The 14,593-nt window shown below is 47.1% G+C and overlaps 1 protein-coding gene across 10 annotated transcripts in view; it reads right to left on the bottom strand.

Moving 5' to 3' along the window:
• Nucleotides 1-14,593, bottom strand: part of tenm4 (teneurin transmembrane protein 4) — a 649,554-nt gene that overhangs the window by 71,413 nt on the left and 563,548 nt on the right. For all 10 annotated transcript variants that reach the window (XM_045704148.1, XM_045704149.1, XM_045704150.1 and 7 more), the window contains 2 exons: nt 12,578-12,753; nt 3,693-3,928 (listed from right to left, as the gene is read on the bottom strand). In XM_045704148.1, the coding sequence (XP_045560104.1) occupies nt 3,693-3,928; nt 12,578-12,753 (412 nt within the window). The remainder of the gene's footprint in view (nt 1-3,692; nt 3,929-12,577; nt 12,754-14,593) is intronic.

Here is a 14,593-nt window from a genome sequence, read left to right as displayed (position 1 = left end):
TAGTTTGATTACATTTGAAGGTATCTGAGGAGTAAATAGAAACGTATTTAGACTTAGGGGTAGATTTTCGGGTTCCTTTCTCTGCATGTTTAACGAGTGGATTACTCAAATCGATGGCGCCAACTAAACATACCTTTTGGGATATAAAGAAGGGTTTTATCTAACAAAACAACACTACATGTTGTAGCTGGGACCCTTTGGATGACAAATCAGAGGAAGATTTTCAGAAAGTAAGTGAATATTTAATCGTTATTTGTGAATGTATGAAACCTGTGCCGACTGAAAAAAATATTTTAATGTGGGGCGCCGTCCTCAAATAATCGCATGGCATGTTTTTGCTGTAATAGCTACTGTAAATCGGACAGTGCAGTTAGATTAACAAGAATTTAAGCTTTCAGCCGATATAAGACACTTATATGTACCTAACTGTTTAAAATCCATAATATTTAGGATTGTTTATTTGAATTGCGCGCCGTCCAGTTTCACCGGAAGTTTTTCAGGCTGTACAACATCTGTCCTGTCTCCACCTCTGAGGTAGATTTGACTTTAAGATCTAGGCCCGATGAGAACAGAACTGCTACACCTCTACTTATATTAGACCAATCAGTAAAGGCGTACTCCCCCTCCATGCCCCACACTACCTCATTACCACTATCAGTAAAGGCGTACTCCCCCTCCATGCCCCACACTACCTCATTACCACTACCAGTAAAGACGTACTCCCCCTCCCCCTCCATGCCCCACACTACCTCATTACCACTACCAGTAAAGACGTACTCCCCCTCCCCCTCCATGCCCCACACTACCTCATTACCACTATCAGTAAAGACGTACTCCCCCTCCATGCCCCACACTACCTCATTACCACTATCAGCGTGGGTCTCCTGTAAGAACATACCATCAGGACCAGACCCATCAGGACCAGACCCATCAGGACCAGACCCATCAGGACCAGACCCATCAGGACCCCATCAGGACCAGACCCATCAGGACCAGACCCATCAGGACCAGACCCATCAGGACCCCATCAGGACCAGACCCATCAGGACCAGACCCATCAGGACCAGACCCATCAGGACCCCATCAGGACCAGACCCATCAGGACCAGACCCATCAGGACCAGACCCATCAGGATCCCATCAGGACCAGACCCATCAGGACCCCATCAGGACCAGACCCATCAGGACCAGACCCATCAGGACCAGACCCATCAGGACCAGACCATCAGGACCAGACCATCAGGACCCCATCAGGACCAGACCCATCAGGACCAGACCCATCAGGACCAGACCCATCAGGACCCCATCAGGACCAGACCCATCAGGACCAGACCCATCAGGACCAGACCATTGTGATCATCTTGCTGGGCCTTTTCCTTCCCTTCCTGCTGTAACAATGAACCTGACTGGGACTCACCGAGATGCTACGTCTACATTGATGGGTATATCCGACAGCTTGTCAATCTCTTCCTCCATTCCCCCATCCTCATGGAGTAGCTCCACGGAATCCAGAGTCCGCCCCCCCCTCACATCACCCTGCATGTCTGTAATTACACTGGGAACATCATTCTCCGTTGTCTGTGAAATAAGGGTATCAGCATCGGAGTCAGTGCCCTCGGTAACCACTTCCGGGAGCTCAGTCACTATCACGCCGCCCCTGAGCGCACCACCACGGTAACCTCGGCTACATTACCATTTACACTACAGGCAACGGAACCTTGCAATTCCGATGGTTGGGGTTGAGTCTGGACCCGGGGCAGAGGCCGAGACTGCCCCCGAAATCCCCCGGCCTGCTCTCAGATCTGGACCCGGGGCGGAGGCCGAGCCTGCCCCCGAAATCCTCCGGCCTGCTCTCAGATCTGGACCCGGGGCGGAGGCCGAGACTTCCCCCGAAATCCCCCGCCCCGCTCTCAGATCTGGACCCGGGGCGGAGGCCGAGACTGACCCCGAAACCCCCAGCCCACTCTCAGATCTGGACCCGGGGCGGAGGCCGAGACTGCCCCCGAAACCCCCAGCCCACTCTCAGATCTGGACCCGGGGCGGAGGCCGAGACTGACCCCGAAACACCCGGCCTGCTCTCAGATCTGGACCTGGGGCGGAGGCCGAGCCTGCCCCTGAAATCCCCCGGCCTTCTCTCAGACTCATAGTATGGCAGTGTAACAATGAATCCTACCACCCCGTAGCATGGCAGTGTAAATTCGGTGTCCTCCAAGGAAAAGGAAAATAAAATCTTTGCGTGCAAATCTTCTTCTGGATGTCCTGGGTTCGGACGGCATCGTTCGCCATCCTTGTTGGAACTGAATCCATTCTCAAAACCCCCCTGCGCTGTTTTACAAACAGGATCACACAATATATATATACATCATGATTACCTTTCATATAACCTATTAATATAGTGCTTAGCTTTAATCTCTTACAGGAATTCGAAAATACAACTTAGTCAAAATTCTTTACACTTTAACTACAGCACCAGAATCACGTGGACTGAACAATAACTAGCCTGGGCAATGGAAAGGACTTTACACTTTAACTACAGCACCAGGTTGAAATAATCAGGAAGGAGATAATATATATAGAGACAATCAGGAAGGAGATAATATATATAGAGATAATCAGGAAGGAGATAATATATAGAGAGACAATCAGGAAGGAGATAATATATATAGAGATAATCAGGAAGGAGATAATATATATAGAGATAATCAGGAAGGAGATAAGACAGAAATAAGCAAAAAAAGGACAGCAAACCTTCTCACCACCCAGGGCACCCTCACACCACACAAACCACCCTCACACCACACACAGTAACCTCACACTAACAAATCACACAAGAGAGAGAGGAGAGAAAGACAGAGCAAGAGAGAGGAGAGAAAGACAGAGCAAGAGAGAGGAGAGACAGACAGAGCAAGAGAGAGGAGAGACAGACAGAGCAAGAGAGAGGAGAGACAGACAGAGCAAGAGAGGGAGAGAGACAGACAGACAGAGCAAGAGAGAGAGAGAGAGACAGACAGACAGAGCAAGAGAGAGAGAGAGAGACAGACAGACAGAGCAAGAGAGAGAGACAGAGAGACAGAGAGAGCAAGAGAGAGACAGACAGATAGACAGACAAAGAGAGAAAAACAGAGAGAAAGAGAGACAGAGGTACAGAGAGAGAGACAGAGAAAGAGAGACAGAGAAAGAGAGACAGAGAGAGAGAGAGAGAGAGAGAGAGAGAGAGAGAGACAGACAGAGAGAGCGAGAGAGAGAGAGTGAGAGATAGAGAGAGAGAGACAGAGAGAGACAGAGAGAGAGACAGAGAAAGAGAGAGCGAGAGAGAGAGTGGTTGATACAGTCTGGTAAGGATGAGTCAAAGGCACTCAGGTCAACTGCGAATCCATCACACTGCAGCCATGCTCCGTTGATCCCCAGTGCCAGGTCAGATACATACAACAAACCCACACACAATGTGAATCCATCACACTGCAGACTGATGTCAATTTAGAGAGCTGCATATTTCATAGCATTTCACTGTACTGTTCACACCTGCTGTATACTGTGCACATGACAAATACATGTGGATTTGCTCCTAGATGCAGCCCTGGTTAAGACACATGACTCCCACACCCAGGAAACCTGTGGTTTCCTTTCTCATCTCAGAGATACCAATATAGGTAGGAGAACACATGCAGTACTATCTTTAAACACGATCCTTACCCTGAGTCGTCGTCCGTACACGGTCACCTGTCCTCGGGCCTGCTCCTTACGCTGCCGCCACTCTACCAGGTTCAGACCGTTGTCGATGGCCAGGGTTACATTCCTCTTGCTGACCGTGGGGTTGACCGTCCCGGCCAGCAGGTGGGGCTCCGTGTGCAGGGACACCTCCATACCGTTGGCCAGCACCAGACGCAGAGAGCCGTCCAGACCGATGTAGTAACTGTTTCTCACTTGGTCTGGAGAGAAGAGAGGACAGAGGAGAGTGGACAGGACAGAGGAGACAGGACAGAGGAGAGGACAGAGGAGAGAGGACAGAGGAGAGAGGACAGAGGAGAGGACAGAGGACAGAGGAGAGAGGACAGAGAAGAGAGGAGAGAGGACAGAGGAGAGGACAGAGGAGAGAGGACAGAGGACAGAGGAGAGAGGACAGAGAAGAGAGGACAGAGGACAGAGGAGAGAGGACAGAGAAGAGAGGAGAGAGGACAGAGGAGAGGACAGAGGAGAGAGGACAGAGGACAGAGGAGAGAGGACAGAGGACAGAGGAGAGAGGACAGAGAAGAGAGGACAGAGGAGAGAGGACAGAGGAGAGAGGACAGAGGAGAGGACAGAGGAGAGAGGACAGAGGAGAGAGGAGAGAGGACAGAGCTGGATGTGGAGACCAAAATCAACTGGTTTTGTCTAAACAATTGAGAAAGGGATTACACTATGAACCCAGCTCTCTAAAGTTCCCACAAATGACACTCCACCTAGACAGTATTCACTCCTCTGTAGGTCACTCAGGAAGTAGAGTCCTACAACACCTCTGTAGGTCACTCAGGAAGTAGAGTCCTATAACACCTCTGTAGGTCACTCAGGCTAAGAGGAGACGTTAGTGAAGAATATACAGTGCCACCGGAAAGTATTCAGACCCCTTGACTTTTTCCACATTTTGTTACGTTACAGCCTTATTCTAAAATGGATTCAATTGTTTTTCCCCTCATCAATCTACACACAATACCCATTAATGACAATACATTTTTGCTAATTTATTAAAATTAAAAACTGAAATATAACATTTACATAAGTATTCAGACCCTTTACTCAGTATTTTGTTGAAGCATCTTTGGCAGCGATTACAGCCTTGAGTCTTCTTGGGTATGATGCTACAAGCTTGGCACACCTGTATTTGGGGAGTTTATCCCATTCTTCTCTGCAGATCCTCTCAAGCTCTGTCATGTTGGATGGGGAGCGTCGCTGCACAGCTATTTTCAGGTCTCTCCGGAGATGTTTGATCGGGTTCAAGTCTGGGCTCTGGCTGGGCCACTCAAGGACATTCAGAGACTTGTCCCGAAGCCACTCCTGCGTTGTCTTGGCCGTGTGCTTAGGGTCGTTGTCCTGTTGGAAGGTGAACCTTCGCCCCAGTCTGAGGTCCTGAGCGCTCTGGAGCAGGTTTTCATCAAGGATCTCTCTGTACTTTGCTATGTTCATCTTTCCCTCGATCCTGACTAGTCTCCCAGTCCCTGCCTCTGAAAAACATCCTCACAGCATGATGCTACCACCACCATGCTTCACCGTAGGGATGGTGTCAGGTTTCCTCCAGACGTGACGCTTGGCATTCAGACCTAAGAGTTCAATCTTGATTTCATCAGACCAGAGAATCTTGTTTCTCATGGTCTGAGAGTCTTTAGGTTCCTTTGGGCAAACTCCAAGCGGGCTGTCATGTGCCTTTTACTGAGGAGTGGCTTCCGTCTGGCCACTCTACCATAAAGACCTGATTGGTGGAGTGCTGCAGAGATGTTTGTCCTTCTGGAAGGTTCTCCCATCTCCACAGAGGAACTCTAGAGCTCTGTCAGAGTGACCATCGGGTTCTTGGTCACCTCTCTGACCAAGGCTCTTCTCTCCCGATTGCTCAGTTTGGCCAGGCAGCCAGCTCTAGGAAGAGTCTTGGTGGTTCCAAACTTCTTCCATTTAAGAATGATGGAGGCCACTGTGTTCCTTCAATGCTGCCGAAATGTTTTGGTACCCTTCAGCAGATCTGTGCCTCGACACAATCCTGTCTCTGAGCTCTACGGACAATTCCTTCGACCTCAGATTGGTTGTTGCTCTGACATGCACTGTCAACTGTGGGACCTTATATAGACAGGTGTGTGCCTTTCCAAATCATGTCCAATCAATTGAATTTACCACAGGTGGACTCCAATCAAGTTGTAGAAACATCTCAAGGATGATCAATGGAAACAGGATGCACCTGAGCTAAATTTTTTGTGTCATATCAAAGGGTCTGAATACTTACAGTATCTCACAAAAGTGAGTACACCCCTCACATTTTTGTAAATATTTGAGTATATCTTTTCATGTGACAACACTGAAGAAATGACACTTTGCTACAATGTAAAGTAGTGAGTGTACAGCTTCTATAACAGTGTAAATTTGCTGTCCCCTCAAAATAACACAACATACAGCCATTAATGTCTAAACCACTGGCAACAAAAGTGAGTACAACCCCTAAGTGAAAATATCCAAATTGGGCCCAAAGTCTCAATATTTTGCGTGGCCACCATCATTTTCCAGCACTGCCTTAACCCTCTTGGTCACGGAGTTCACCAGAGCTTCACAGGTTGTCCTCTTCCACTCCTCCATGACGACATCACAGAGCTTGTGGATGTTAGAGACCTTCCACTCCTCCACCTTCCGTTTGAGGATGTCCCACAGATGCTCAATAGGGTTTAGGTCTGGAGACATGCTTGGGGCAGTCCATCATCTTTACCCTCAGCTTCTTTAGCAAGGCAGTGGTTAACGTTCTGACCAGTATGAGGGTTATTTTGTTAGTGTAGGCTGGTCAGGACGTGGCAGAGGGTATTTGGTTTATGTGGTTCGGGGTGTGTGTATTATGTAGAGGGTAGTTGATTTATGTATTCCGTTTTTTTTTTGGTCACTGCTCTATGTTAGTCTATTTCTATGTTCTTTCTAGTTAGTCTGTTTCTATGTTTAGTTAATTGGGGTGTGGACTCTCAATTGAAGGCAGGTGTTGTCTAGTTGCCTTTGATTGAGAGTCCTATATATTAGGGTGTGTTTGTTTGTAATTTGTGGGAGGTTGTCTCTTGAATTGCTGTCTTTTGCCGTCAAGTCTGTATTCGTCATCCATCATTTTGTTTTGTTTGTGTAAGTGTTTTCATTAAAGTTAATTATGAGCACTCAACCCGCTGCGCCTTGGTCCATTCCTGACGACCGCCGTTACAGCAGTGGTCGTCTTGGAGGTGTGTTTGGGGTCGTTATCATGTTGGAATACTGCCCTGCGGCCCAGTCTCCGAAGGGAGGGGGAATCATGCTCTGCTTCAGTATGTCACAGTACATGTTGGTATTCATGGTTCCCTCAATGAACTGTAGCTCCCCAGTGCCGGCAGCACTCATGCAGCCTCAGACCATGACACTCCCACCACCATGCTGGACTGTAGGCAAGACACACTTGTCTTTGTACTCCTCACCTGGTTGCCGCCACACACGCTTGACACCATCTGAACCAAATAAGTTTATCTTGGTCTCATCAGACCACAGGACATGGTTCCAGTAATCCATGTCTTTAGTCTGCTTGTCTTCAGCAAACTGTTTGCGGGCTTTCTTGTGCATCATCTTTAGAAGAGTCTTCCTTCTGGGACGACAGCCATGCAGACCAATTTGATGCAGTGTGCGGCGTATGGTCTGAGCACTGACAGGCCTACTGTCTGTCTGTCTGTCTGTCTGTCTGTCTGTCTGTCTGTCTGTCTGTCTGTCTGTCTGTCTGTCTGTCTGTCACTCACTCACTCACTCACTCACTCACTCACTCACTCACTCACTCACTCACTCACTCACTCACTCACTGTCTGTCTGTCTGTCTGTCTGTCTGTCTGTCTGTCTGTCTGTCTGTCTGTCTGTCTGTCTGTCTGTCTGTCTGTCTGTCTCTCCCTCTGCCAGCTAGGCTGCAGGAAGTTAAGGTAGTGTGGGAATAGGTGCTTCACAGCATCATCTAATGCATGCTGAATATTCCGTTGGAGAAATCAGGAATCCGCTGCCGTTCTGATGCTTACAGGAAGGAATGTTGAACACCGGCATTGGTAATCCAATCAAAACACGGCTAAACAGCGGAATAGAGATCACAGCTGAGTTCTGAGCCCTCCCTCGTCAGCCAGGGAGATTTTATCTAACATAATGCAAGACTAAATATTTCCTCTTTTTATTCACACTCATCTTGTTAGCTGTCTACTCTGTTTTGGGGAAGCTGGGTAAAACCAGTTGAGGGCTCAGAATAACACATGTGATCGCACACATCTCCACAAGCACCACACACACATACACACACACACACACACACACACACACACACACACACACACACACACACACACACACACACACACACACACACACACACACACACACACACACACACACACACACACACAATAAATAGATAACTAAGAATGCAGCAAAGTCAGCACTGTGTGTGTGATTACCCTGTTTTCAATTTTCAGAGCGGACAATAGTGAATTCATTAAGATGACAACTCCTGGCTCCTCTCTCAGCAGATGGCCAGCGCAAGGTCATCTCAACTAAGCAGACCAGTCAACAACACACAGTAGACATGTGAGGAGAGGTCAACAACACACAGTAGAGATGTGAGGAGAGGAGACAGTAGAGATGTGAGGAGAGGTCAACAACAGACAGTAGACGTGAGGAGAGGTCAACAACACACAGTAGACATGTGAGGAGTGGTCAACAACACACAGTAGAGATGTGAGGAGAGGTCAACAACAGACAGTAGACATGTGAGGAGAGGTCAACAACACACAGTAGAGATGTGAGGAGAGGAGACAGTAGAGATGTGAGGAGAGGAGACAGTAGAGATGTGAGGAGAGGTCAACAACACACAGTAGAGATGTGAGGAGAGGTCAACAACAGACAGTAGAGATGTGAGGAGAGGAGACAGTAGAGATGTGAGGAGAGGAGACAGTAGAGATGTGAGGAGAGGTCAACAACAGACAGTAGAGATGTGAGGAGAGGAGACAGTAGAGATGTGAGGAGAGGAGACAGTAGAGATGTGAGGAGAGGTCAACAACACACAGTAGAGATGTGAGGAGAGGAGACAGTAGAGATGTGAGGAGAGGTCAACAACAGACAGTAGAGATGTGAGGAGAGGAGACAGTAGAGATGTGAGGAGAGGAGACAGTAGAGATGTGAGGAGAGGTCAACAACACACAGTAGAGATGTGAGGAGAGGTCAACAACACACAGTAGACATGTGAGGAGAGGTCAACAACACACAGTAGACATGTGAGGAGAGGTCAACAACACACAGTAGAGATGTGAGGAGAGGAGACAGTAGAGATGTGAGGAGAGGTCATCAACAGACAGTAGAGATGTGAGGAGAGGTCAACAACAGACAGTAGAGATGTGAGGAGAGGAGACAGTAGACATGTGAGGAGAGGTCAACAACAGACAGTAGACATGTGAGGAGAGGTCAACAACACACAGTAGAGATGTGAGGAGAGGAGACAGTAGAGATGTGAGGAGAGGTCATCAACAGACAGTAGAGATGTGAGGAGAGGAGACAGTAGAGATGTGAGGAGAGGTCAACAACAGACAGTAGAGATGTGAGGAGAGGTCAACAACAGACAGTAGAGATGTGAGGAGAGGTCATCAACAGACAGTAGAGATGTGAGGAGAGGAGACAGTAGAGATGTGAGGAGAGGTCAACAACAGACAGTAGAGATGTGAGGAGAGGTCAACAACAGACAGTAGAGATGTGAGGAGAGGAGACAGTAGAGATGTGAGGAGAGGTCAACAACAGACAGTAGAGATGTGAGGAGAGGTCAACAACAGACAGTAGAGATGTGAGGAGAGGTCAACAACAGACAGTAGAGATGTGAGGAGAGGAGACAGTAGAGATGTGAGGAGAGGTCAACAACAGACAGTAGAGATGTGAGGAGAGGTCAACAACAGACAGTAGAGATGTGAGGAGAGGAGACAGTAGAGATGTGAGGAGAGGTCAACAACAGACAGTAGAGATGTGAGGAGAGGTCAACAACACACAGTAGAGATGTGAGGAGAGGAGACAGTAGAGATGTGAGGAGAGGTCAACAACAGACAGTAGAGATGTGAGGAGAGGTCATCAACAGACAGTAGAGATGTGAGGAGAGGTCAACAACAGACAGTAGAGATGTGAGGAGAGGAGACAGTAGAGATGTGAGGAGAGGTCATCAACAGACAGTAGAGATGTGAGGAGAGGTCAACAACAGACAGTAGAGATGTGAGGAGAGGTCAACAACAGACAGTAGAGATGTGAGGAGAGGAGACAGTAGAGATGTGAGGAGAGGAGACAGTAGAGATGTGAGGAGAGGTCAACAACAGACAGTAGAGATGTGAGGAGAGGAGACAGTAGAGATGTGAGGAGAGGTCATCAACAGATAGTAGAGATGTGAGGAGAGGTCAACAACAGACAGTAGAGATGTGAGGAGAGGAGACAGTAGAGATGTGAGGAGAGGTCATCAACAGACAGTAGAGATGTGAGGAGAGGTCAACAACACACAGTAGAGATGTGAGGAGAGGAGACAGTAGAGATGTGATAAGAGGTCTGAGATGTTTGTGGACCACTCCAGATGTATATCTGTGTTTCCTCCGATACGGAGGTGCAGCTGGATTCCGGGTTAAGCGGGCGGGTGTTAAGAAGCGCGGCTTGGCGGGTCACGTTTCAGAGGACGCATGACTCGACCTTCGCCTCTCCCGAGCCCGTTGGGGAGTTGCAGCGACGAGACAAGATCGAAACTGGATCGCAATTGGATATCACGAAATTGGGAAGAAAATGAGGGTCAAATTACAACAACAAAAAAAGAAACCGTGGTTGTTGACCTGTCCATGCGGCGACCTCGGGGTTGTCATCTCTTCTTTAACACAGCACTCTCTGGGAGCTTTGGTATCGATATGTGTGTGTGTGTGTGTGTGTGTGTGTGTGTGTGTGTGTGTGTAGGGAGAGTATTTTTAAATCAAACATTAGCGGTGGAAAAATCTTTACAGTCTCTCAGAACGTGAAACGAAGCTGGAGAGTTCAAAGCTATCAATCGGTAATCAATACGCCCCTTGGTGAGCCGCAAAATACGACATTAAAACGCCACAGTACGCAAGGTTAAGTCTCAAATGACACCCTGTTCCCTACATATCCCTACTCTATCCCCTGACCAAGGCCAATAGGGATTAGGGTGCTGTTTGGAATGCACCCCGATAAACATTCGAGTTCCTGACCTCAGCCACACCTTCTGTCCAGTTCTGACTGATTGGATTTCCTAAAACACAAGCTTTCTCTTCATGGCTAAAGTTTGGAGACGTAAAATCTATATTTTGCTGCTTTCATACGTGTGAGTGGGAGGTCTGCTCAGAATAGGAGCCAAGCTGAGAGCAGGAACAACAAATCTATTGATTTATTCAAGCCAGGGATGGGCAACTTTGATGAGGGTTGGGGGCCGCAAAAAAACTAAACTCATCAAAACGTTGCAGTTTTAAAAGCAAGTTTACTGCAATGCTACACATTTTGACATGGGGAGGGGAAAATATTTTGCAATTTTATTACTAATTTCATGCAATTCTACACATTTTGCCATGGGGTGGAGAGATTACTACAAGTTTAGATAGCTGGCTAGACTAACTACCAATCTAAAACATGAGTGACTGACGGTGACTGACATAACAAGAGAAAAAAAACAATTATCTGTGGTCCTATAAAAGTTGGGCTGACAGATGTCCATCCCTGATCTAAACATAATGATGCATCAACAACAGGATCCTAAATCATCCTGTACCGAAAACACATCATCATCCTCATCCTCATCATCATCCTCATCATCATCATCATCCTGTACCGAAGACACATCCTCATCCTCATCATCATCATCATCATCCTGTACCGAAGACATATCATCATCTTCATCCTCATCATCATCCTCATCATCATCCTCATCCTCATCATCATCATCATCCTCATCCTCATCATCATCATCATCCTGTACCGAAAACACATCATCATCATCATCATCCTCATCCTCATCTTCATCCTCATCATCATCATCATCCTCATCATCCTCATCATCATCCTCATCATCCTCATCATCATCCTCATCATCATCCTGTACCGAAGACATATCATCATCCTCATCCTCATCATCCTCATCCTCATCATCATCCTCATCATCCTCATCATCATCATCCTCATCATCATCCTCCTCATCATCCTCATCATCATCCTCATCATCCTCATCATCATCCTCATCCTCATCATCCTCCTCATCATCATCCTCATCCACATCATCCTCATCCTCCTCATCCTCATCATCATCCTGTACCGAAGACATATCATCATCCTCATCATCATCCTCATCCTCATCATCATCCTCATCCTCATCATCATCCTCATCATCATCCTCATCATCATCCTCATCATCATCCTCATCATCCTCATCCTCATCATCCTCATCCTCATCCTCATCATCCTCATCCTCATCCTCATCATCCTCATCATCATCCTCATCATCATCATCCTCATCATCATCCTCATCCTGTACTGAAGACACATCAAAGTGTGAAGTCTAAGTAATTTCCTACTTTTGGTCACATGGTCAGGAAGATGTGATACTGTAAGCCTAGCTGTGTATAAAGAACTATTCTGTTAACAAAACAAATTTTACAAATGATAAACATTGAAATATATTGATGGAGAGAAGTACAGAATATTCCTCCATTTTGTTCCCCCCCCCCCCCTCGTAACTCACAGTAAATTGTGACCGTAAACTCTCATAGCCGAGACAACACATCCCCGTTTCTTCAGTACAACGTTTTCATTTTCCTTTCCAATAAAGTTTCATTAAACAGAAACGGCTAACTCACCTTGCATGAGCATGTATAAGGTTCCAGAGGCCGACAGGTTGGTGGTGATGGTGATGCCCTCCTCCTTGCTGGAGCCCTCTGCCCGAACGCTGACGGAGCTGTCTGTGTCTGTACGGTAGCTACTAACCCGGCCAGTAGGGTAGGTCACGTTGGTCAGACGGCCATAGCTGTCATACCTGAGGACAGAAGAGACGGTAGAATAGAAAAGTCCATAGTAAGGCAGGTCAGACAGGAGGACATAACAGTGGTAGGATAGACAGTCCTCTCTACATAACAGTGGTAGGATAGACAGTCCTCTCTACATAACAGTGGTAGGTTGGACAGTCCTCTCTACATAACAGTGGTAGGATCGACAGTCCTCTCTACATAACAGTGGTAGGATAGACAGTCCTCTCTACATAACAGTGGTAGGATCGACAGTCCTCTCTACATAACAGTGGTAGGATCGACCATCCTCTCTACATAACAGTGGTAGGATAGACAGTCCTCTCTACATAACAGTGGTAGGATCGACAGTCCTCTCTACATAACAGTGGTAGGATAGACAGTCCTCTCTACATAACAGTGGTAGGATCGACAGTCCTCTCTACATAACAGTGGTAGGATCGACAGTCCTCTCTACATAACAGTGGTAGGATAGACAGTCCTCTCTACATAACAGTGGTAGGATCGACAGTCCTCTCTACATAACAGTGGTAGGATCGACAGTCCTCTCTACATAACAGTGGTAGGATAGACAGTCCTCTCTACATAACAGTGGTAGGATAGACAGTCCTCTCTACATAACAGTGGTAGGATAGACAGTCCTCTCTACATAACAGTGGTAGGATAGACAGTCCTCTCTACATAACAGTGGTAGGTTGGACAGTCCTCTCTACATAACAGTGGTAGGATCGACAGTCCTCTCTACATAACAGTGGTAGGATAGACAGTCCTCTCTACATAACAGTGGTAGGATCGACAGTCCTCTCTACATAACAGTGGTAGGATCGACCATCCTCTCTACATAACAGTGGTAGGATAGACAGTCCTCTCTACATAACAGTGGTAGGATCGACAGTCCTCTCTACATAACAGTGGTAGGATCGACAGTCCTCTCTACATAACAGTGGTAGGATAGACAGTCCTCTCTACATAACAGCGGTAGGATGGACAGTCCTCTCTACATAACAGTGGTAGGATAGACAGTCCTCTCTACATAACAGCGGTAGGATGGACAGTCCTCTCTACATAACAGTGGTAGGATAGACAGTCCTCTCTACATAACAGTGGTAGGATGGACAGTCCTCTCTACATAACAGTGGTAGGATCGACAGTCCTCTCTACATAACAGTGGTAGGATAGACAGTCCTCTCTACATAACAGTGGTAGGATCGACAGTCCTCTCTACATAACAGTGGTAGGATCGACTATCCTCTCTACATAACAGTGGTAGGATAGACAGTCCTCTCTACATAACAGTGGTAGGATCGACAGTCCTCTCTACATAACAGTGGTAGGATAGACAGTCCTCTCTACATAACAGTGGTAGGATCGACAGTCCTCTCTACATAACAGTGGTAGGATCGACAGTCCTCTCTACATAACAGTGGTAGGATAGACAGTCCTCTCTACATAACAGTGGTAGGATCGACAGTCCTCTCTACATAACAGTGGTAGGATCGACAGTCCTCTCTACATAACAGTGGTAGGATAGACAGTCCTCTCTACATAACAGTGGTAGGATAGACAGTCCTCTCTACATAACAGTGGTAGGATAGACAGTCCTCTCTACATAACAGTGGTAGGATAGACAGTCCTCTCTACATAACAGTGGTAGGTTGGACAGTCCTCTCTACATAACAGTGGTAGGATCGACAGTCCTCTCTACATAACAGTGGTAGGATAGACAGTCCTCTCTACATAACAGTGGTAGGATCGACAGTCCTCTCTACATAACAGTGGTAGGATCGACCATCCTCTCTACATAACAGTGGTAGGATAGACAGTCCTCTCTACATAACAGTGGTAGGATCG

Source organism: Salmo salar, chromosome ssa20 (genome assembly GCF_905237065.1).
Source record: "Salmo salar chromosome ssa20, Ssal_v3.1, whole genome shotgun sequence".
Taxonomy (NCBI): Eukaryota; Metazoa; Chordata; class Actinopteri; order Salmoniformes; family Salmonidae; genus Salmo; species Salmo salar.
Note: the sequence above shows the minus strand (reverse complement) of the source record. Positions and strands in the feature narration are given on the sequence as shown.